The sequence below is a fragment of the Stegodyphus dumicola genome, chromosome 8, assembly GCF_044657685.1.
Source record: "Stegodyphus dumicola isolate Sdum_Otavi_A_Nest chromosome 8, ASM4465768v1".
Taxonomy (NCBI): domain Eukaryota; kingdom Metazoa; phylum Arthropoda; class Arachnida; order Araneae; family Eresidae; genus Stegodyphus; species Stegodyphus dumicola.
In genome coordinates this window covers 16,546,887-16,569,695 of record NC_140775.1, presented here as the reverse complement: position 1 = coordinate 16,569,695, position 22,809 = coordinate 16,546,887, and the positions used below count along the sequence as shown (strand labels likewise).

Below are 22,809 nucleotides of genomic sequence, written 5' to 3'. Positions count from 1 at the left end.
GAGAGAGAGAAACAAAAAAAAACAAATAAAACGGACGTCATAGAGCCCCTATGTGTGTCTGTGTGTGTCTATATAGATATATAAAAAGACGAGAGTACTGGGCGAGATCATTTCTTTTCCATTGGGAGCCATGTCGCTATTAGACGTTTTTCCAACTCAACGGATTTCGAACGGGGAGGATTTGAAGACGCTAAAGCAAATCTCCAACTTGAAAATTTTTTTGGCGTGTCATTGTGCGACATTTATTCCGCATTTACCACCTCATCAAGCGATCGTTTCTTTCAACCAAGATGTCGAATCCTCCAACCTGCTCGTTCAGAATATATACAGAAATTTATTCGAATCGCAACAAACGAAAGAGGAATCTCCCTTCTCTTGGAATCGGATGGATCGAGCTTTGAGACGGCCCATTCAAACAGACCGGCGATATACAGATCCGCGCACGAGTTTTCGGTGGAAGAATATTTTTCTCACGAAACGATATTTTACGTTTGGAGTGAGAACGACGGCTGAGGACGAAGTTCATATTGTTCAAACCACAGCCGCTCCTCTCGCCTATTACGAATCATCGTCCCCCAATCTGAAGGAAAGAAGTTTTAAAGTCAGCGACAGGATGAAATATAAGAAATTTATTCTAAGACCTTTTCAAAACTATGTCGTTCCCCCGAAAACGCAATATCTTATCGTCACGACCCAGAAGAGTCTCTTTCTCGTCGATCGGTGCTCGTACTCGCTTTGGAAACAATTGAAAGAGGAGATTTCTTTCCAATCGCCGATGATGTTTCAAGAAAAAGAAGAAGAGAACCCTCCGCCACCTTTACCCATCCCTTCCTTAGATGATAAGAGGAGCTGGACCAAACCGTTATTTCCCGAAACAAAATCGACCCGGCAACGGAATGAAATTGAAGTCATCACAATTGAAGATGAGGAGGAAGAAAAAAAATTACCTCTTAAAAAACGGTCGACTTACCGGAACCTACCTGGCGTGCAAGATCCGCTTCAGAATCCAGAAGCTTCTTCTTCTTCTTCTTCTTCCCCGACTTGTTCAAACAGGCAACCTCTTTCGGACTCCTCACAGACAGAACCTCTTCCAGTATCCGCTTCTTCTTCTTCTTCTTCTCCTCCAACCTGTCCCGACATCGTAGAGGTAGAATGTCAGACGGGTCCACAAGCTTCAAAAAGTCCCGACATCGTAGAGGTAGAATGTCAGCCGGGTCCACAAGTTCCAACAGGTCCACAAATCATGCAGGCAGAATCACAGCCGGGTTCACAAGTTCTAACGGGTCCAGAAATCATGGAGGTAGAATTTCAGCCGGGTAAACAAGTTCCAACGGGTCCAGAAATCATGGAGGTAGAATTGCAGCCGGGTCCAGACATCCTAGATCCCTCCACTCATCCCAAAGAGACTCCAAGTGTTTCAAGACAGCCTTGTGAGGATCCAGCCCTTCCCGTATGGAATGATTATATGGACTTACAAAATTTGGTGCAACAGGAAGGAGAAGAAAATAATCATACGGATGGGTGGGTCAAAGACTGTTTAGATCATTTAACCTCGAATGAAATTGAACTGTTATGGAATTGCATTTCTGAAATCACATCGGAAATGGGATAAAAACGAAAACAAAAAAAAACAATTTTTTTAATAACAAATGGGAGGAGGGTCATGATGTCAATTTTTTTAAAAAAAATATTATATAGAATCCAATCTTGGTGGTTCACTTCAGTTTTCCAGCATGAGGTGATCCACGTTTCCCGAAATATGGATCCCATTCCAAGAGAGATTGTGTAGAGCCTTCACTTCAGTTCTTTTTTTTTTCCTACCTCCAAGAGGAGAGGGTCCCCAAAGGGCTACCCATGTCCAAAGAGAGAAAGTGTAGAGCGTTCATTTCAGTTTTTTTTCCAAGTTTAGGGGAGGGAGGTCTCAAAATGACACCCCCCATTTTCAAAGAGAGATAGTGTAGAGCGTTCATTTCTGTTTTTTCCAAAGTTAGGGAGTTTTCAAATGGCTACCCATTTCAGAGAAAGAGAGAGAGAAAAGGTGTAGAGCGTTCATTTCAGTTTTCCAACATTAGAAGGTCCCAAAATACCTTCTGAATTCAAAGAGAGATCGTGTAGAGCGTTCATTTCCAGTTCTCCAACATCAGAAGAAGAGGGTCCGCTTTTCCCAAAAGGGCTTTCCGTAATTAGAGACAGCGAAATGCAGACTTCAGTTTTCTCCTTCCCCAAGAATAGAGGGTCCCAAAATAGCTTCCCATTTCAAAGAGAGAAGGAGAGGCGTTCATTTCCATTCTCCAAGATAGGGTCGTCTGCATTTTCCCAAAATGGCTTCCCAATTCAAAGAGAGAGAGAGAGAGAAAGGGTGTGTAGAGCGGTCATGTTCATTCTCCAAGATAGGGTCGTCAGCTTTTTCTCAAAATGGCATCTCCCCATTCAAAAAGAGATCGTAACCAATTTTTTCCAGTTTTTTCCAAGATGGGGGGGGAAGAAAACTTAGGATGGAATAACACGACACACAGAGAGAAAGAGAAAAAAAACGCCATCTTGTCATTTTCTGATAGGGTACCGGTGTTCGAATACTTTTGTGACCGACTGTACATGGTGAATGTCGACATTCACCGGTGTAAGTCAGAAATAAGAGTATTTGGAAAATATTTCGGACATACACCAAGCGACTATGTGAATGTTGACATTTACCGGTGAAAGTCGGCATTCTCCAGATTTCGATGTTTCACCGTAACATATACATAAATAAAAGAAATGTGTTCCTTCTTTTTATACATATAAGAAAAGGAACACATTTCCTTTTCTAATCTTTTGAATGTCGCTAACGCTTAAAAAATGATAAACTACGTCAAAGTAGTAACCTGCCTTTAAAAAAAGAGACTCACTACAAGACTTGGCAGTTCGCGTACTTAGGATTCCTTCTTTTCGATTCGGTTTAAATGACGGATCGGACAACTCAAAGCGCATGCTTCAGGTATTCGCACCAACTTAATGTTGGTGCGAATACCTGAACCGGCCAACCGCACCGCTGGTGCCAATAGCATCGGCCTAGGACACGTGCAACGGTAATGACCACTTCACTCTAGTGACTCCAATGCAAAGCTTCTGCAGATTTTTACGTTGCAACCAAATACGCAGGCCAAGTCTTACATATGTTCTCACGTTGTTATCGAATGAAATTCAGGGGAAATATTTTCCCTCGTTGCATTCTGCCTGACAGCTAGAATTGTATTGACAGGGCATCACGGACAGAAAGATTTCGATTCTTTTCTCGGATGACACAATTGTACGTTACAATTTCCTTACAAACTCTCGTACTTTTCTTTGAATTCTCATTTATTCTCATTAGTGAAGTTTTAATCATTTTCTTTTTTTATTTCATTGGCACGCTGAAAAAAGAATGGTTTTTATATCTATCATCCCTTAAAATAGCACATTGTACGGTATAGCCAGGGCTTAAACTCCGGCTGAACTATTACTTAGTTTTTGAGTGAAACTGCATTTCTAGCCTGAGCCCCAAATAAGACGAGGTCCGATAGTTTTTCTTTTATTTAACCAGAAATTTACCATTAATCAAAAATTTATTACATTTTCATTTAACTCTTTAAATTTTATTGAATTTAAATTTAAATTTTATTATATTATAGTTATTAGTAATTTTATTCCCTTTTTTTTATTTACTTATTCTTCTTTCTTGACGGCCTTTAATAGGGCTCCGACACATCTAATTTTAGAAATTAACACCTGGTTAACGTAGCATAAATAACTTTGAGGTCAAGTCTATTCGGGTTTACGGATGAACTCGAGGCATCAATTATCCGTTACTACAATAGCCAATAGCTTCTGTTCATCGATTATGCTTTCTTGGTGCGATAGTTAGCTGGTTTCAAAACCGTCATTTTGATGTCATCAGTTGGGAAAGGATACATTGAGTTTGCCTATGTACACTCTCTTAAGAACGCTCTATTGCCGTGAAGGAATTGCAGTTCGCAAGGCGTCGCATTTAAATGTCAGACTAGCAGCATGTACCAAATAATAATGCTAATTCATTCATGGACGAAATGTTTTTAATCAATTTACATAGCATATTTTGCTTGAAGCATTTCATGGCTAGAGGTTTCTCGAATCACACTTTTCATAATTTGGATTCCAAACTAATAATTATTACTCTTAGCTATGCAACAATTCTACATGATTTTGCTTTTTTACTTTTCTGTTTGGTTCTCTCCACAAATTTTCTTTTCTACAACAGAAATGAAAAAGACTAAACGGGATCATATTTTGCCATCGATTGTATTGTAAACAAATAAGTGCTATGATTCAAAAACCTCATTATGCAGAATACAGCCTGATTCATTTCTTTGACCTCGCAAAGGAAGATCTCGCTAGTCTAATACCTTTATAAATCTATCCTTAGAAATTCTTCAACGTACAGGGCAAGAGCTGAAAATGTATTCCTTTGAGTAAATCACTTGACAAGCCACGCATATCAGTCTTCCTAGCCATAAAAGCAGGTTAGATACTCCTAAACTTAGAGTTTGAGAAGTGCGAACTCTAAAGGGACACGTTATTAACCGGACCTCTTCTCGCTCCTCCCACTAAATGGCACCCTCTCTTTGGTTATAATGAATGTCAATCAGGCATGACGTTCAGATGAAGAGTTTTGGCTCCGGGTTACTAGAAGAAGAACTTTATGTTTGTCATAGTAATGAAGAGCAACTGAAATATCGCCAATTTGTCGTGATTTGGGAATCTTCACGCATTTTCTGTGTTCTTTACTGAAATTTTTTGTTCTTTGTTGTTCGTATGCAGACAGAAATTTTCCATAAGCTAATCACTAATTTTAACGCTTGAACATATTAAACGCTATTTTATAAGGAGAAGCATTTACAGTATACTCTGAAATATTTCTTAATCACTTAATACTATAACAATAATTCGTATCACTGAAATAATTGTTCAGTATTTCCTGAATTAAGTTTTTATCAGGATCATCAAATGTCTTTCGATATGAAGCATGGTTTATTAATCTTTGAACAAATGTAGTTTCAAAATATTAGTCCTAATTTTATTTTCTATCATCTCATAGTTAGATTGTTCTTTTATAATTTTGAACTTACGTTATCTTTTCTCAAATAAAATTCGTAAATTGTGAATGATCAGAATAGCTATTGCTCTACACCGATTTCAGCAGGTTTTTATAACACAAAACAAGTATAATAATAAATGTTTAATAATTTTAATTTATCTTAATTTAATTTGATCCTGTTTTTATATTGTAACAGATATGCAACAACAAAATATCCTTGATTCAACTTACTTATGTAAACTTGTCATTGTGATATGTAAATTATACTTTATAATTGAGATTTTCATCAAATTTCTATGCACTTCATACAATTAGTTAATAATAAGTAAATGGTGTATCATGTTGTATATGGTTAAACCTTGTAAAAAATTAAGAAATCATATTGCATGGTTTCAAATTATAAATAAACTGTTTAAATATCCTTTAATTAGCAAATTAAAATGGTTTGGATAAATTTCTGTTACTTTTATTTTGGATAAGTAATTATCGTTTCTTTTAGAATTTTCTGTTCAAAAGCTCATTTTAATAATTAAACATATGTTTGATTTGGATCCCATCAGTGGCCAAGCAGTAAAGTTACTGAATACTAATAGTTTGACCTGAGTTGGATTCCAATCGAAAGGGTTGGCTACATGAGCATTTTTGCAAATTTCCAATGTGTAACTTGGATACCAACCAGTTTCCTCTAGAAAGTCCTCCACAAAAGCACTCCTCCCTTTTGACAAATAGCACTCACATGCTTTGCTGAAGAATTTTCTGTTGAATAGCTAGTTTCATTTATAAAGCAAACTGAGCTATGTTTGATTTGAGATTAATTAAAAAATGAAAGGCAACTAAAAGCTAAGTATCATTGATTTTAATTTTTTGCTTCAAGTTAAACAGCAAAATACAACTGATAAGTTAATATAGTATAGAAACTAATACATAATGATCATACTGGATATTTTCTGGGCACTTGATATAAGAAATACAAAAATAAACTGTTTATTGACTCCATAAAAATAAACAGATTTAAAGATTTTATTCCAGTTATTGAAAAATTAGTATATATATTGATTAAATCTGTGCAAATTAAAGATTAAAACTTTAACGTGCAACTGATTTAATAGCAGAGTAGGTAACACTGATTTCTTGAATTTATGGGTTCCTGTGCTAGGCGAGAAAATGCTGACATCCTTAGCTATTTATAATTCATTCTAAGGAAGCATTAGATTTCTATATAGTTAATTTTCTTTTTAAAAAATGTACATTTAAGATGGTAAATAATGATTTAATGTTTGTACTGGGTTACTAGAACTTGTATTTTAAGGTTATTTTAGTAATGAAGATCAACTCAAATATTACCAGTTTGTCCTGATAGTTTGTCTTTGTAGATGTATTCTGTTCCTTTCAAAATGTTTGTTGATCACTTACTTGTAAGATAGTTAAAAAGTATTTTCTCCTGTCCTTCCACATGTCTTCATGGTGTAATTGAAAAAAGACTCGATACATATTCGAGAGTTCCAGGGTTCCTGCGAGAACACTGCATATTTTTCACACCTTCTGCTTCAAAATAATCTAATGACGTCACATAGTACTTAATTGTTCAAAAGCTAGTCAATAATTTTAATGCTTTTACCATTTTGTAGGGAGAAACATTTATATTATAATGTGAGATATTTTTATAATCACTTTAAATTATTGAAAAATTAGTAATTATATTTGTTATTTAATAACTGATTTAATAACAGAATTGTTAGTGCTATGGTTTTGTTAATTTTGGTTACATTTCCAGCTGAGGAGATGCTGATGTCCTTAATTATTTATAATTCATTCTAAAAAAGCATTAGATCTGTGTACAATCAAGTTTCTTATTCAAAAATGTACATTAAAATGCTAAATAATGATTTAATGTTTCTGAGTTAAATTATAAAAATAATCCAATTTTTTTCTGATGATCTTGCAATTCATTATTAGCTTAAAATGTATTATGACATGGATATGTATTAGTTTACTACTCACACATTTAAAAATTAAATACCTTAAAACTTCCAAAGACTGATATAATTAAAAGTTCAAGATAGTGTGGTATCTTGATATTGTGCTTACATCAAAATTTTAACTAAGCTTTACACATTTGAGCAATATAATCACAAATTAGATAACTGACCTAAATTTCTGTAACATAGCATTTAATGATTATGAAAAAGCACACAATGACTTAACTATCTAAAGGTAAAAATTACCTTTATGGCTGGTATTCTATTTAGGATCCAGAAAAACCACCTTTACGGCTAGCCCATTTCTAATGATTTCAATGTGCTTTGAACTATTGTGTGGATGGAGAACCCCAACATACTGATTTTTTTTACTCAAAAGACTTCTCCTTATCTAAGCAATTAAAATTTTTCTAGAAGACATATTTCATACATAAAATATCAGTAAATGAAACATTTAAGTTTTTTTTTATATTAGATTTAGCTAAAACATTTTAATAAACACTATATATTATACTTAGGTTCAAGTCATAGAATATCTAAATATTAATTCTGATTATTGACTTAGTCCCACACGTAGCTGAGTAGTTAAGACTGCTGAATGCTGGAAGTGTGATCATAGGTGAAAGTACTGGCTGTATGGTTTTTCCTGTGTGTAACGTAAATGTGAGCCATTTTTCCTTAGGCCTTTACTTATTATTTACCTTATTTTTCCTTTACTTAGGGTAGGCAGATAGCCATCATATTCTTTGCTGTATTCAAATATCCTAATATAAACTTTTATTAATTTTTTCCATTTAGTGAATATGGCAGAGATAGTTATAATTCTTATGTATTACAGTGCAAGGATAAATTGTTGTTAATAAAAATAAACAAATAAGTTTCATCTTTACCCTCCCCCCTGTGTGTGTGTGTGTGTGCATGCATAAAATTTTGATTTTTCCATCTAAATTTGTTTTTGCGTTTAATTATTAAACTTGAAATGTCAGTTTAATGCCGCATATGTAACCAAGTGCATTTTTATCCAACCACAACTTTTTTTTTTTTTAACTGCAGTGTGTGTACAAAACTTATTTCATTTTACTTTAGATTCACTAGAATTTTTATTCGATACTGCCATTTTACCTCTGCAAGATGATTGTTTTCAGAGATAATCAAATCTTGAGCTTATGAGAAAACAAATCACTCGCGGTAGTTCTAAATTTTTTTTAGCTTAAGAAGCAATGTAATAAAAATCATGAGCATTTCTTAATCTTTTTCTTGAATCTTCATTGGGCTACATTTTGTTATTCTATTGAAGTATTTATCATCCTTGCTGCATAATACAGTCAAAAATTGTTAATCCGGACTCGTCGGGACTTCGGCGATTCCGGATTATCGATTTTTCCGGATTATAGATCATCAGTTTAAATCTGCTAAGATGGCATGCAGAAATTATAAAATTAAAAATATGAAACCGTAATTTATGAAATAAAGAGCAATTATGATCTAAAGGGTATCAAAATTTACAAAAAGAATAAGCCAAATATTTATTTGTTTATTTTATTAAACATTTCTTTTAATGTAAGTTGTTTAATTTGCTTCGTTTCATGTGATAATACTTTCTCTTTAATTCTATTAAACAGACATAATTTCTTGTTTAGTTACAAAGTTCCGCTGTTCAAGTCCTACAATTGCTGTGTCGAGAATACCGACTAATTTGTCAATCGAAATTTTTTCGTTTTCAATGACCTCTGAGTCACTTTCTTCACTATCGGAAGCGAATTATAATGACTAGGAACTTGATTTAAATCATATCAAAGACCGAGTACATCGAGATGAAATACTGCATTTAGTAAAGAATTATAAGCCAAATAAAATAAAAACATGTGCTCTGAAGATAAGGATAGTGCTGACAGATCAACTTCCAATTCATTGCGCGCCGTGTCGTTTCCCTTCCCCCGCAGAGCACCGTGAAATTGATAAACATATTTCGGAATGATTAGATAATCAAAGGATATGTCTTTATCCATTTTTTGCAGCAATTCCACTTTCTGTTTAATGGACTTCGAAACATACTTTGTAGATCCTTTACATATTAGTAAATATATATCGGAAATTCTATTTGACATAATCGGAAGTTCAAGCTTACTTTTATAAAATTGCTCTAACAGTGTGCAAAAAATCATAAGCCGGATCCAATTCGAAGATTAAAGAACAACGCAATCTGCAACATTAACTGAAATAGATAATTAGATAATTTTAGCTTATACCATCCTTTATACATTAAACGCACATGCGTAAACGTATTATGCGCATGCGCACATGTATATTCGCAGCCGTAAAGGTCTTACGCGCACGCGTAAACGCCACGCATGCGCAGAAAGTTTTTAGCTTTGAGGTCCGAATTAACGACTTTTGACTGTAATTGCCAGTTTTCAGAAGTTATAATTCAGTGTAATGTAATATTTATTTTATCTTTCACATTAAAACTTCAAAAATAATGAGCATCCTTTTTTATATCTTTCTTTAATTTTGATTTTTATAATAATTAAGAGATAGAATTCTTCAAAGGAATATAACTGCAATTTGTTTTAAAATTTATTAAGTTCTTTAAAGAAGGCAATACAAGAACATGTCATATATGCATAAGAATTTTGGTCCTTGTTCAGTAGCAAGAGGTTTAAAAAAGGAAGAGAACGTTCTGACTGGCTTCCCAATGTAATCTATATATCTTCAAGATTTTGCCACCAAGTAACTTCCTGAATTCTAAAAATTATGTTACCTGTACTTCACCAGGTGACTAGTCATGTGTTTTAGACACCATACACTGACAATACTGAAAGAGAATTGTCATTTCATTAAGCTCCAGACTTTGAATGCTGTTTTCAACTTTGAATTAACAATTTATTTTATTAATTTGATCTGAAGTGTATGAAATCGGGAAAATTTATCTTATATTAAAATAAAGAAAAGAAAAACAATATTTTTATTTGCATGCATAAAAGACCTGGGCAGTTTGGAAACATACACTAAAGTTTCAGCATTTTCCTAAAATATGATTAAGTAAAAATAACCTCGACTTGACAATATCCTGATTTAATGAAAAATTTAATGAATTATGTCACACTTTGATTACTATTAATTGTTTGAAATGATATTTTTGCATCCTTAATTGACAAACTTAATGACTATAGCACAAGGAATTAAAAAAAATTACTGAATTTAATTCAATGAACTTTTCATTAAGTCACTCGTGGGCAAAATTAAGAGAATTTGCAAATTATGTTTATTTTTAAGAAAAGTTTTGAATCTAAGGTATTAATTATGCCGCGAAAGAATTATGCAAATATTCAGAGTCGAATACGTAATCGTACATGTGCGTATCTGCGGAGCTATGATCATTAAAAGAATGTCAGCGCACGAGGGGTTTCAACAATTCATTACAATACTAGATATTAATCTGCATTGTGATTGCACCTGTATATATTGTTGTATATTTGATATCTCCTTTTTTAATATCTAAATTATATTATACTTCATTTGTATTCTTATTTCATTGCCCCTTTGCTGTGTATATCAGAGATTTCGAGGATTTTTTCATCCCTCCATTTCATGTGTTCTACTATAACCACTAGTTGGCACCACTTTACAGTAAATCACCTATCTACATGTTGGAAAATTTTTTATCACCAGTTCGGACTAGCGTCCACTTCTGCGATGGAATCAAAGAGTTAAATGCAATGGTAGCCACAGTAATTTGTTATAGAGTTCCGCCGATTACGGTGTGTATGTATAAAGCCAATGGCCTAGAAGAGTTCTCCCAGATTCGGGTAAAAACCAGTTAGTTACATGCCTGTTTCAAAGCCACGCTCGGCGATTAATGGTAGATTGTCGCCAGATCAATCAGAAGCGGAGGTAGTTAAAGAGCTCAATGTGACACCCAGTGTCGTCAGCAATTTATGGAAACAGTTTCAGGACTTTGAAAAGTTCGACCAAGATCCACAACCAAGGTCCAAAGCCGACCAAAATCTACAACGACGATTGAAGCTCACTATTTGCCTCTTTCAGCGCTGCGACACAGAACTGCTACAGATTCACAACTCTCACCTGAGCTAGCTATATGCTGCCGCTGAAATCCGAGTTTCACGGTTTACAGTTGTCTGAAGGCTTCATGAGATAGGGCTGTATGCCAAAAGACCTGCTATTTGCGTTCCGCTCACTTCAATACACATACTTCAGTGCGTGCTTTTTACACGAGCCGAGATATGCCTGGCCATTGATTCTTATTGTGTCTGCATTTGGAAAGAGCCTGGAACACGATACCATCCCTCCCCTCATCATGGGAAAGGATCATTACGGTGGTGGAGATGTAATAGATGGGTAGGTATTATGCTGAACGGCCCCACACCCCCTTCATGTGTTTGACAAAGTCTTTCTGATTTCTATGAGGTATAGAGAGGCAATCTTAGATCGTATGTTTCAGGAGCGCAGTTGGTCCGGTGTTCCTGTTAATGGATGACAAAGCTCGTCCACATAGGGCTCAGCTGGTCAACAGTAACCTGGAAAGTGAGGATATTTGCCACCTGGCTAAACAACGCAACACCTAACTGAAATAATATATCCATATAAAGCATGTCTGGGACGCTCTTAAGAGGGCAATTTTCCCCCCTCCAAGAACCATCCTGGAGTTGAAAACTGTCTTGTTGCAGGAATGAGACCGACTGCCATAGGGGCTCTTCATCTGCGTCCTGTCTAGTATGCCGTCACGATACACGACCTGTCTGGCTGTAGAAGAAACCATACCTCATATTAGATCTTAGAGAGATGTTAATTTATTTTACCGATGTTTATTTAGAGCTTTATTGATAATCATGAGACATAAAATGACTTGGAATGTCACATTCCTTTCTCTGTTATAAATGTATATTCATAGCGTAATTTTAAAATAATTCATATTCAGCAATTTTAAGTGATTTACAATAATTTTGACAGATGAACTCCTGTGTAAATAAAAAGTTTAAGAAACATTAATAAAGTTCTCATATATTTATGTCTTTATTCTAAACAACGCAACACCTAACTGAAATAATATATCGTTAGTTTCGCTTTCAGTTTCAGGATAGTTCTAAAAAATTAAGTTATTTCAACTTTTTTAAAAATTAACAGTATTCAGGATCTTACCTGTTTTTGAGGTGATCCTCTCTACTTCTCAAGGTTCCATATGATTTCGATCTTGTGCGAAAGTGATTTTCAGTACCGATATTAGTCTTAGACATATTTTGTTCTTTTCAGAGATGGACGCAACTAGAGAGTTTACTGCATTTTGTTTTACTCCGTCACAAATAAGGTGATGAACGATTTCATCACGTTTGAATATTTGTGAATGATTTCATGTTATGCCCTGTTAATTAAATAAAGGGAAACTTTTTTAAAATTATTTCGTGTGATATTTGAATATGATGCAAATGTTATGCCATTTTTTAATCATATTTAAAGACAATATCCACATTTTTTTTTAAAGCTAACTTTTAACAGTTACCGTTATTGAATCTAAGAATCTCTAGAAACTATGCATTTTCGTCTCACAAATATAATAAATAATGTAACTGTTCAATAACAGACTGACAATACTTTTTATAAATTTTAAATAATTCGTACATTTATCAGTTAACCAGATTTTTAAATCGCTATAATTTAAATACATTTTTTTAATATGCTTGCCACTTTTTTCATTTTTGGCATTGCGAACTTGGTATATAACATTATTCGAATTATCGAAAACAGTTTAAAAAAATTATATTTGAGAATGCAGGTCATGATATAAAGAATTATCGCATTTGGCCTTTGCCTGTTCTCATGACTAGCACGTCCAGCTGTCATGAAGACCAAACATTAGCTTATTCTAGCTGATTTTTTATGGCAGTTTATGTAGCACCGATGTGCGTAATAAAAAAAACTGCCCACTAAATTATTCATAAGTCAAATGAAACAGTTTACACAGTTCTTTTTAAGCTGTACAGATATTAAACTATGCACGATTAGCTAAAAAATTATTTTATTTTAGTAATTGAGTTTTTACATGCACTTTAACACATTGACTGCCATGTACATCATCGATGATTCATAGCGGCCTTACTTTTCGGAGCCATGCTCATCGAGTGTGACTCAAATTTTGTATTGTTTAAAGCTGTGTGAGTCATCGGTGCTTCACAAATGGATCAATTTATATGGTTAAAATTATTTCTACATTCAGAAAGTTGTTCGTATTCTTGGTTTCGGCTTCTGAAAGCTTTTTTTCATAGATTATTATCTGATTTTAATACAGATTTTGCTGCAATAAGTAATCATTATTTATGAAGTAAAACAACGAAGTTATAATTAAATGGGATTGTGTTGTTTATTGAAAGAATACAAGACTAGCGATATTTTTTAAGATGTTTACACATTCACTAAGTTATTTATTTTTGGTTATGTATTATGTTTTATTATTTGTATTGTAATACAGTATTTGTCTAATTTTACCAATTTTTCCTATTGAGACATAGAACTCTTGTGTTAATTTACAATGAACTGAAATGAAATAAATTTATTGCTTAAAACCTGTTATTTGTTTATCTATTTATTAAATATTCATAAAAATATATTCAGATTAGGTACTGTTTTGCACAGGCACTACACTATAATTCAATAAACTCAGGAACAATGGACTGTATTATATCTCACTTTAATTCTCATTAATTTACATCGTTCATGGCCACTCGAAGCCACGAATTCTCTCACACGCTCTTAGCTCACAATCTCATGTCACAAACTCCAAGAGCTCAAGACGCATGCGCCGACGTTAGTAATGAAATGCGCGCGCAGGCGCAACATACCGCCCGCCTTGTCATGATGTAATCATTCAAAATTAGATCTTACAATAAAAAATTACAGAGTGACAATACGAAATACAGGTAAATAATTGTAAGCATCAAGTAATAACATCAACAAAATCAAACTACTATAATAAGAAAATACAATAATTAATTACAAACATACATTTTGTTTAACTTGCCATATGTAAAAGACAAATTTTATTAATTGATCTTTTAAAAATTCCTCCTTTCGTTTTCACTGAAACTACTCTAACCTTATTGTCTTTACCTAAGAATATCTCTACGATTCTGCCAAGAGGCCAGTTACATACAGGAACATTATCAGTTTTTAAAATTACCATAGTTCCAACCTTGACATTGTCTTTTTCAAAGAACCATTTAGTTCTTCCTTGCATTGCACTCAAATAGTTATTTCTCCAATACTTCCAAATTGTTTGCACTATTTTAGTCAATTTTTTTCCAGCTCTTTAATCTATTATCGTTAACGTTTAAAATATTAGGTTCTGCAATAGCCGTGATAGGTCTGCCTATCAGGAAGTGGCCTGGTGTCAAGATATCAAAATTCTCTGGTTCGGATGATAAAGGTTGCAAGGGCCTAGAATTCAAAATGCCTTCAATTTGAGCAATTACTGTAAGAAACTCCTCATAGGTTAGTTTCAAATTGCCTACTGCGCGTTTCAAATGAAACTTAACAGATTTGACACCTGCCTCCCAAAGACCTCCATGATTGGGAGCTCTAGGGGGAATGAACGACCAATCAATACTCTCACTCGATAAATAATTACCTAATTCATCATCTGGTTTGCTGACTAGCCTATTCAATTTCTTTAATTCTGCGTTACTACCAACAAAATTGGTTGCGTTATCTGAAAATATGCGTGCACACTTGCCTATCCTGCTGAAAAAACGCTTTAAGGTTGCAATAAATGCTTGACTAGACATGTCTGTTACCAACTCAAGATGGCAAGCTTTGGTAACAAAACAAACGAAAATGCACACATACACCTTGTTAAGGCGACCTTTTCTCTGATGTGGGTATTTTATAAAATAAGGACCAAAAAAATCAACTCCAACACAATTGAATGGAAAAGTTGGGCTGACTCTTTCTTGAGGGAGTTGACCCATAAGTTGTCGACAGGGCACTGGTTTTGCTTTGAAACATACGACACACTCATGTACTATTTTTCTACAAGGGTTACGCCCGTTTAAGGGCCAAAACCCTTGTCTAACAATAGACAGTAAGCCTTGTGGACCAATATGCATGTATTTCTTATGAAACATCACAATAATTAGATTAGTCAACTTATGATTCTTTGGTAAGATTATAGGAAATTTTCTATCAAAATTCAACTTACAATTAGCTAATCTTCCTCCAACTCGTAAAATTCCATATTGATCTAAAAAGGGAAAAACACTTCTTAGCTTGCTACCTGGAGGAACCTTACCCTCCTTTTCAAGGCTTGAGATTTCTTTTTTAAATTCACTATCTTGAATTAGCTTAATCAGTTTAAGTTCAGCTAATTTTAATTCTGAGCTCTGAAGAGGACCTGAAACCTTGTCCTTTCCCTTGCAGTTGTTTACAAACCTAAAAATAAAACTTAAAACACGAATAATTTTAGTGTAATTGTTACTTAAATTTAAGAAATCCTCAATGAAAGGGTTAGCTTTCACATTAAGAAAAATATTAGAGTCACTAAGGATTTTAAGTTCGTCTGGAAAGTCCTTCACAATGACTTCCACCGGAATCTCTCTATTTGGGTAGTCGTCGTATCTCAGGAACAGAGGGCCTTTCCACCACATATTATTTTCTAGAAATTTACTGGGATCCAAACCTCGGGATATAAGATCACTCGGATTCTCCTTTGATGACACATGACGCCATTGATGACCATTAGTCAACTCTTGAATTGTTGCCACTCGATTTGCAACAAATGTCTTCAACTGGTAAGGCTCCTTTTGTATCCATGAAAGCACGATCATGGAGTCACTCCACAGATACACTTTGTTCATAGGAATCTCTAATGCAGATATTACTCTAACCATCAACCTTGCAAGTAGGACTGTCGCACAAAGCTCCAGTCTCGGAATAGTAACTCGTTTAATAGGCGAGACTCTGGATTTACTCGTCACTAATCTTGTCTTCACTTCTCCATCTCTCGAACGGCACTTGCAATATATGGTTGCTCCGTATGCTACCTCAGAGGCATCTGCAAATCCATGAAGTTCCACACAGTCTACTTCTGCAATAAGAATAAACCTTTCAATTTCTATTTTACTTAAAACTTCCAGTTCAGTAGAGAACTTCTTCCATTCATCAGCTTCATTTTTTGGTAGTGATTCATCCCAATTCAGCTTTAACAACCACGACCGTTGCAGGAATATTTTGGCTTTACTTATGACTGGCCCTAGTAAACCAATCGGGTCGAACAATCTTGCAATTGTGGACAATATCTGTCGTTTGGTAACAACTATGTCATTATCGAGTTTCACTCTAAAACAGAAACAGTCTCTTCTAGACCTCCATGACACTCCAAGTGTTATAGATTCTGCTTCATTAGGAAAGGAATAGGAGTGATCTTCTTCCGCAAGTTCAGCATGATTACTGCACCACTTGTGCAGTGTCCTTCCTGCACTCTTCAGTATTGCAGTTAACTGAGATTTAAGCTCTTTAGCTGTACTCAAAGATTCCGCTCCACTAAGCACATCATCCATATAAAAGTTTTTAAGTAAGACTGGCGCAGCTAATGGAAATTTTGGACCTTCATCAATCGAAAATTGTTTAAGAGTTCTCATAGCTAATTATGGAGCACTAACTGTACCGTAAGTCATAGTATTAAGCTCGTAGATTTTCACAGGTGCATCATTTTCTTTTTTCCACAGGATTCGCTGCAAGCATCTCTGTTCAGGGTTAATTTCAATCATTCTATACATTCTTCTAATATCCGCCGTAAATGCGGATGGGTACTTTCTAAATCTAAGCATGATTGAAAAGAGGTCATCTTGAATAACCCCTCCATTACGTTGTAAAGAATTTAGCGAAATTCCATTTGATGTTAAACATGATGCATTAAACACTGTTCTCGATTTAGTTGTTGTTTTTTGAGGTCGGTATATCCCATGATGTGGCATATAGTACCCCACCCTAGGCTCATTTTTCTCTTTAACCTCAGTCATATGCCCAAGCTCTTCATACTCCTTTAAAAAATCCTGATACAGACTCAAATATTCAGGGTCTTTAACTAATCTTTTCCATAGGGAATTTAATCTCTCAAGGGCAAAAGCTTTTGAATTTCCTAAGCAAATAGGATCTTCCTTTAGTGGCATTGTTACAATGTAACTCCCTTCTTCATTCCGCTTATGAGTTTGCACATAATGTTCTTCACATATTGCTGTTTCTTTATTTTTTGGAATGGCTATTTCAACATTCTCTATTTCCCAAAATTTTCTCATTGTTTGTTCTAAGTCATTAGATGTTTTCATTAACCCACAATGTACGCGGCTCTGTTCTTCTTATGTAACGCTTCCCGACACTATAAACCCGAACACGCTGTTTTGTAAAATGAGACTCGAGTTTTCATATCGAATTTGTTCAGATTTTAATATCTCAAAGAAAACCTCAGCTCCTAAAAGCATCTCTATACGTTCTGGAACATTAAAATTCTCATCAGCTAATTTTATGTTACAAAAATCCTGCATTTTAATATCAATTTTCCTTGAAGGAATAAAGTCTTGCGTGATTTTTGATACTACTAATAAGTCTAAATGTCTCACGTAACTTTTATCTTTATTGCTAATGCATGCCGAAACTTTTTTCCGAATTGTATAAACAAGGAATCATTTAATCCGGAAATCGCAATGTTTACCTTCTCAGAATCAAAGTTGAATTTATTCGCACAGTCTCTGCTTATAAACGATGAAGTACTGCCGTCATCAAGTAATGTTTTGACTGGATGTAGCTTACCCATACCATCACTAATAAAGCAAATAGCCGTGCTCAGAACACTTTTTTTGGATCTGTTTACACTAGTCGCTGTAAGTAGAGTATTACCGCTGTTAGGCAGAAAGTCTGGCGCTAGGGGGGAAAGCACACTCGAACTACTCGCTGTTTCGTTTTATTTTTTTCCTTCTCTTTCAATGATTTATTTTCTACTGGAAAATGCAGTGTCATGTAGTGTCTTTTCCCACAAACGGAACACGAAAACTTTGATTTGCAGTTTTTGACGGAATGGTTTAATGCTAGGCAATTAAAGCATAATTTATGACTTTTGATGATTTCAACCCGATCATTCACCGGTTGTTTCAAGGAATTTGGGCATTTTGCCAAAAAATGATTTTCCTCACAAAGAACACACTTTAATCCTTTTGCATCGGCAAGGAATACCTTTGAAACATTTTTCGACGTTTTGTAATTGTTGCGAGATTTTTGAAAACTGTCCATTGCGGCAAGGGACTTTCCGCGAGATGTGAAAAATAAATCTGCTTCCTTCGCCATTTGTTGAGGCGGAAACCAACTTTCAGCTTGCCTTACAGAAATATCTGCTGACGTTTCTCGATCTAATGTCTCAAACAATTTGTCTGATATTACTAACTGCTTCAGAGTTTCAAAATCAGACACTTTCCTCAATTTTAAGTAATATTCGAAATTAGTGGTTAATCGCGACACGAACTGCACATGGGACTCATTTAGGCGTTGAGCCTTTTTAAAATTTTCTAAAACAATTTGTGGTGTAGGTTCGAATTCTTTTAGAATAATAGCTTTTACTTTTTCATAGTCACTTAGCTCCTCATCTCTAATATACACGACAATGTTCGAAGCCCGTTCCCCTAACAAGTTTAACAATATTTCCGCTTTAGATTTCAGTGGCACATTTTTTGTCGCGAAAGCTCTTTCTAAAGACGAGAAAAAATAACTCCAGTTTTCAGGTTTACTCGGAACCTTCAATGTTAGTGTTCTTATACTTTTAATAAGAGAATCTAAGGAATCGGAACTTTCTCCTTTAGTTTCGTTTTGATCATTATTAACACTTTTGGTTTCAGCTCGCAATCGAGCAATTTCCAGTTCTGTTTTACATCTCTCTAATTTAATTTGTTTTAACTGTAATACTTTAGCTTCTTCAGATTTACGATGCTCTACTATGGAATTACCCAACTCTATTACCGAATTTGGATCGGATTTAAAAGCTTCACTACTTTTAATCGCTAAATTTAAATCTGTAACAGTTACCTTTTCACTTAATTCTATATTCAGTTCTAAAGCCAATAGCTTTAAATCCTCTTTAAGTGCACCTTTTATCAACATTGTACTCTTAATGAAATAACACAAGATAATAAGTAATTCTTCTCAATTACTTAAACACAGTATATAAATACTATAAATTTTCTCAAAACTCTTACACAGTATCTCAAAATAACAAAATGGCACTTTATTCTTAAATCGAAACTGCTGACTTACTTGTTATTTGTAAATAACTCTTAATCCATAGATCTCTGTCCCATGATGGACCACGATGTTTTGCACAGGCACTACACTATAATTCAATAAACTCAGGAACAATGGACTGTATTATATCTCACTTTAATTCTCATTAATTTACATCGTTCATGGCCACTCGAAGCCACGAATTCTCTCACACGCTCTTAGCTCACAATCTCATGTCACAAACTCCAAGAGCTCAAGACGCATGCGCCGACGTTAGTAATGAAATGCGCGCGCAGGCGCAACAGGTACTGAACTGATTTTTAGGATAAAGGAGACACGAAACCACTAGAATTAAAAAAAAAATGATCCGACAGACTATTTTACCAGATTTTGCTGTGGCACTGTGGTAAATAAAGATTACACACCCACGTGTTAAATAAAGATTCTTTTCAAGTACCCTAAAAAACTTTGATTTTAGAAAACATCAATTATGTCCGTGAAGTATTAGCAAGTTTGTTATATTTATAATACCGCTGCCATGGCTGAAGCCATGGCATGCGAGTCCCCAATGAAATATATCATTACTTCGCTCTTTATTATCCATTAAAATGGGGGTATCGCCTCAACCAGAGGTTCATTGTAGCCCAAATAAGTCTGTAGAGTTCCAAAAAAAAAAAAAAAAGGTGAATTTGAAGATTTAATAATGTCCTTATTCTTCAGAAACACAATTTGGGTACAGTAAAATTAAATAATCATGTTAGAAAATTAATTTCTTTAAAGTTGCACAGTAAAACCACGTGATGCGAGGTGGCCAATAGCGAGTGAAGGAGTCATAAGACCGCGAACTAAAATTTTCACTGAAAGCAAAGTCTTTGCTTTAATAAAACACTACACAGTACTAAATAAATTCTTGGTTAAATGAAAATAATAAGTAAGAAATATAAGTTGCAATCAAAGTCCATAAGCTTTGTGCATAACGTAAACTGATCTTGAGTAATAAAGAGTAATAAGATACGTAAGATAAGTATAAATAAAAGATATACACTGTACACTACCACCATAATGCATTATGATGTATAGTTCGCGGTCTTTTATCTGTGGGTTCTTTAATGGCTAGGTATTGTGAGTTTTTCAGTTTTTCTGAAAGAAGTTGTGTGCTGTATTTAGTATTTGATCATGAATCGGGAGAATATTTAAATTCTTATGGATTTGCGCGTTCCGCACAAACCAAGGGGCATTTGTTATGCTACGGAGAATCTTATTAGGTAAGACGTTTCTTTTCTAGCGTTCAGTTTATCCGGCAGTTGCCCATGCAGGAACTGCATAGAGTAGAATTGGTCTGATGAGGGTGATATAAAGATTTCTCTTAGTATTCAGATTTAATTTAGATTTCCTTCCAAGCAGGGAGTAAAGAGACATAAATGCTGCATTAGCTTTATTGATGGTATACTGGATATGGTCTTTTAAGCTTTGTTTAATTTAAAGCTTTGTCGACGTACACTCCTAGGTATTTATATGAGCTTGCTACTGGAACTGGTGAATTATCTATTTTAATATTGGAATTAACTGGAAAATTTTTTCTGTGTCTGCGATATAAAACAACCCAACATTTATCTGCGTTAAGTTTAATTTTCCAAATTTCACAGTATTTGTTGATTAGATTAGCTTGCATTTGGAGTTTGTCAAGACCATTTTGTGGATTTCTAGAGCTGGTTAAGATAACTGTATTGTCCGCATATTTATAAATACTTGAGTGTAGTGGGACAGGCATATCATTTATAAAAATATTAAAATATTTCGGTTCTAAAACAGACCCTTGAGGGACGCCTCGGAAAATCTCTTTCTTGATGAGAGAATTTCTCCACATCTTTACTTGAAACGTGCTACAGTAGAGGTAAGAGTAGGTAAGTTTAATGAAGCTATTAGGCAGAAGGAAATTTGACAATTTGTGTAGTAAGCCAAGCATGCCAGATTCGGTCAAATGCCTTCTCAAAATCGAGAAAGCATGCTGCTACACCATTCTTTTTTCTAAATTCTTGGGCGATAAATTCTACCAGGTGGAGTATCTGATGAGTAGTACAGTGTCCTTTTCGAAAACCAAATTGGTTCCTTTCAATGCCAGTTTGGTAAGTCTTGTACTGATGACATGTTCAAAAACTTTGCAGAGAGCCGGTATCAGGCTGATGGGTCTATAATTTTTGGCATATTTAAGGTCCTTTCCAGGTTTCAAGATGTTAATAATTATTGAATGCTTCCACTGAGAGGGAAAATAGCAGTGACGAATGCATCCGTTGAAAATATTGGTGATAAGTACTATACATCTGTTAGGCAGTGCTTGTAGCCCTTCATTTGAGATATTATCAAAGCCTTGGCTTTACGTTTTTTGATAATTTAGAGGCTTTATTATGGCTTTTAATTATGATAGCATTTTCGCCTCCTCTGTTGTGGGGTCTATCCTCTCTGATAGCCATGAATTCTGAATCTGTCACAAGCTCGAAGATGTGTTTCATTGACTAACATGACATCAATGTCATGTTTGAACCTTTCGGTTGGTTTTCATCTCTGGATGATTGTTGCCAGGCAGGACTACGTTTAGGGATCTCCTTCGGATTGAGCGCCTGGAATTGATTTTTGTCGTAATGGAATAGATTCTTCGTCGCTTCTATTTTGGCTTTAATTTCTTCAATCTGTTTCTGTATATTAAATGGTTGTTCAGGGCAACCTTTAAAAGAAGAAATGTGATCTGCTCCGCAGAGGGCACAGACTGGAGGTTTATCTTTATCATTTTTTGTTTGGGAGCAAGTATAGGTCTCGTGAGGTTTTGCACATTTTAAACAGCATGCTTTGTATTTGCGGCGATCCCGTGTATGCCCGTACCGCTGGCACTTATGGCATTGCATGGGGCCAGGGCGAGATTTGTAAGGTTTCCACGAACACGTCGAGTCCTCTTAATTTCTTTATGTCATATATAGCTTTACCTTCTTTATTGCGGGTGCATTCAGCTAAGTATACAGGTAAATGGATAATTTTCCCCTCAATAACATGAGTGATTTAACGGTTTTTTGGATGGGTATTTCCATTTCTTTTATTTCAGATTTGATACGTTCAATATCAGCAGTCTTTGGCAGTTTCTCGATGTTCATTTTAAAAGTATGGTAGGGAAGTTCAAGTTTATCTAAAAAATCAGTGAGCATTCTGTAATGTTCAGAGTCGTAAACTCTGATGGTAAGAGTTCCACCGGATAAATTTCCGCGGAATTTTTTGATTTGTAACTTTTCTTCAATAGCATCTTTTAATTTGTTCCAGTCGCCTGCAAAGTCGGCTAGGACAGTGGGAGGGAGATAAAATCACCCTGCTCGTTAGTAGAATCCATATTGTTTTAGAGATTTAATTCCTGGAATTTGTTTTTCTGTGCTGGCTCATTAACCTCTGCGTTTGAAAGAGTGCGTTTATGTGTTATGCGAG

The 22,809-nt window shown here is 34.9% G+C and overlaps 1 protein-coding gene across 1 annotated transcript in view; it reads left to right on the top strand.

Annotated features, from left to right (window-relative positions):
• The window catches only part of LOC118205460 (tyrosine-protein phosphatase non-receptor type 11-like), a 71,817-nt gene extending 49,956 nt beyond the window's left edge, over positions 1-21,861 (top strand). The window contains exon 6 of the mRNA XM_085822973.1: positions 21,673-21,861. Coding sequence (XP_085679099.1) covers positions 21,673-21,861 — 189 coding nt within the window. The remainder of the gene's footprint in view (positions 1-21,672) is intronic.
• Positions 21,862-22,809: the final 948 nt, after the last annotated feature.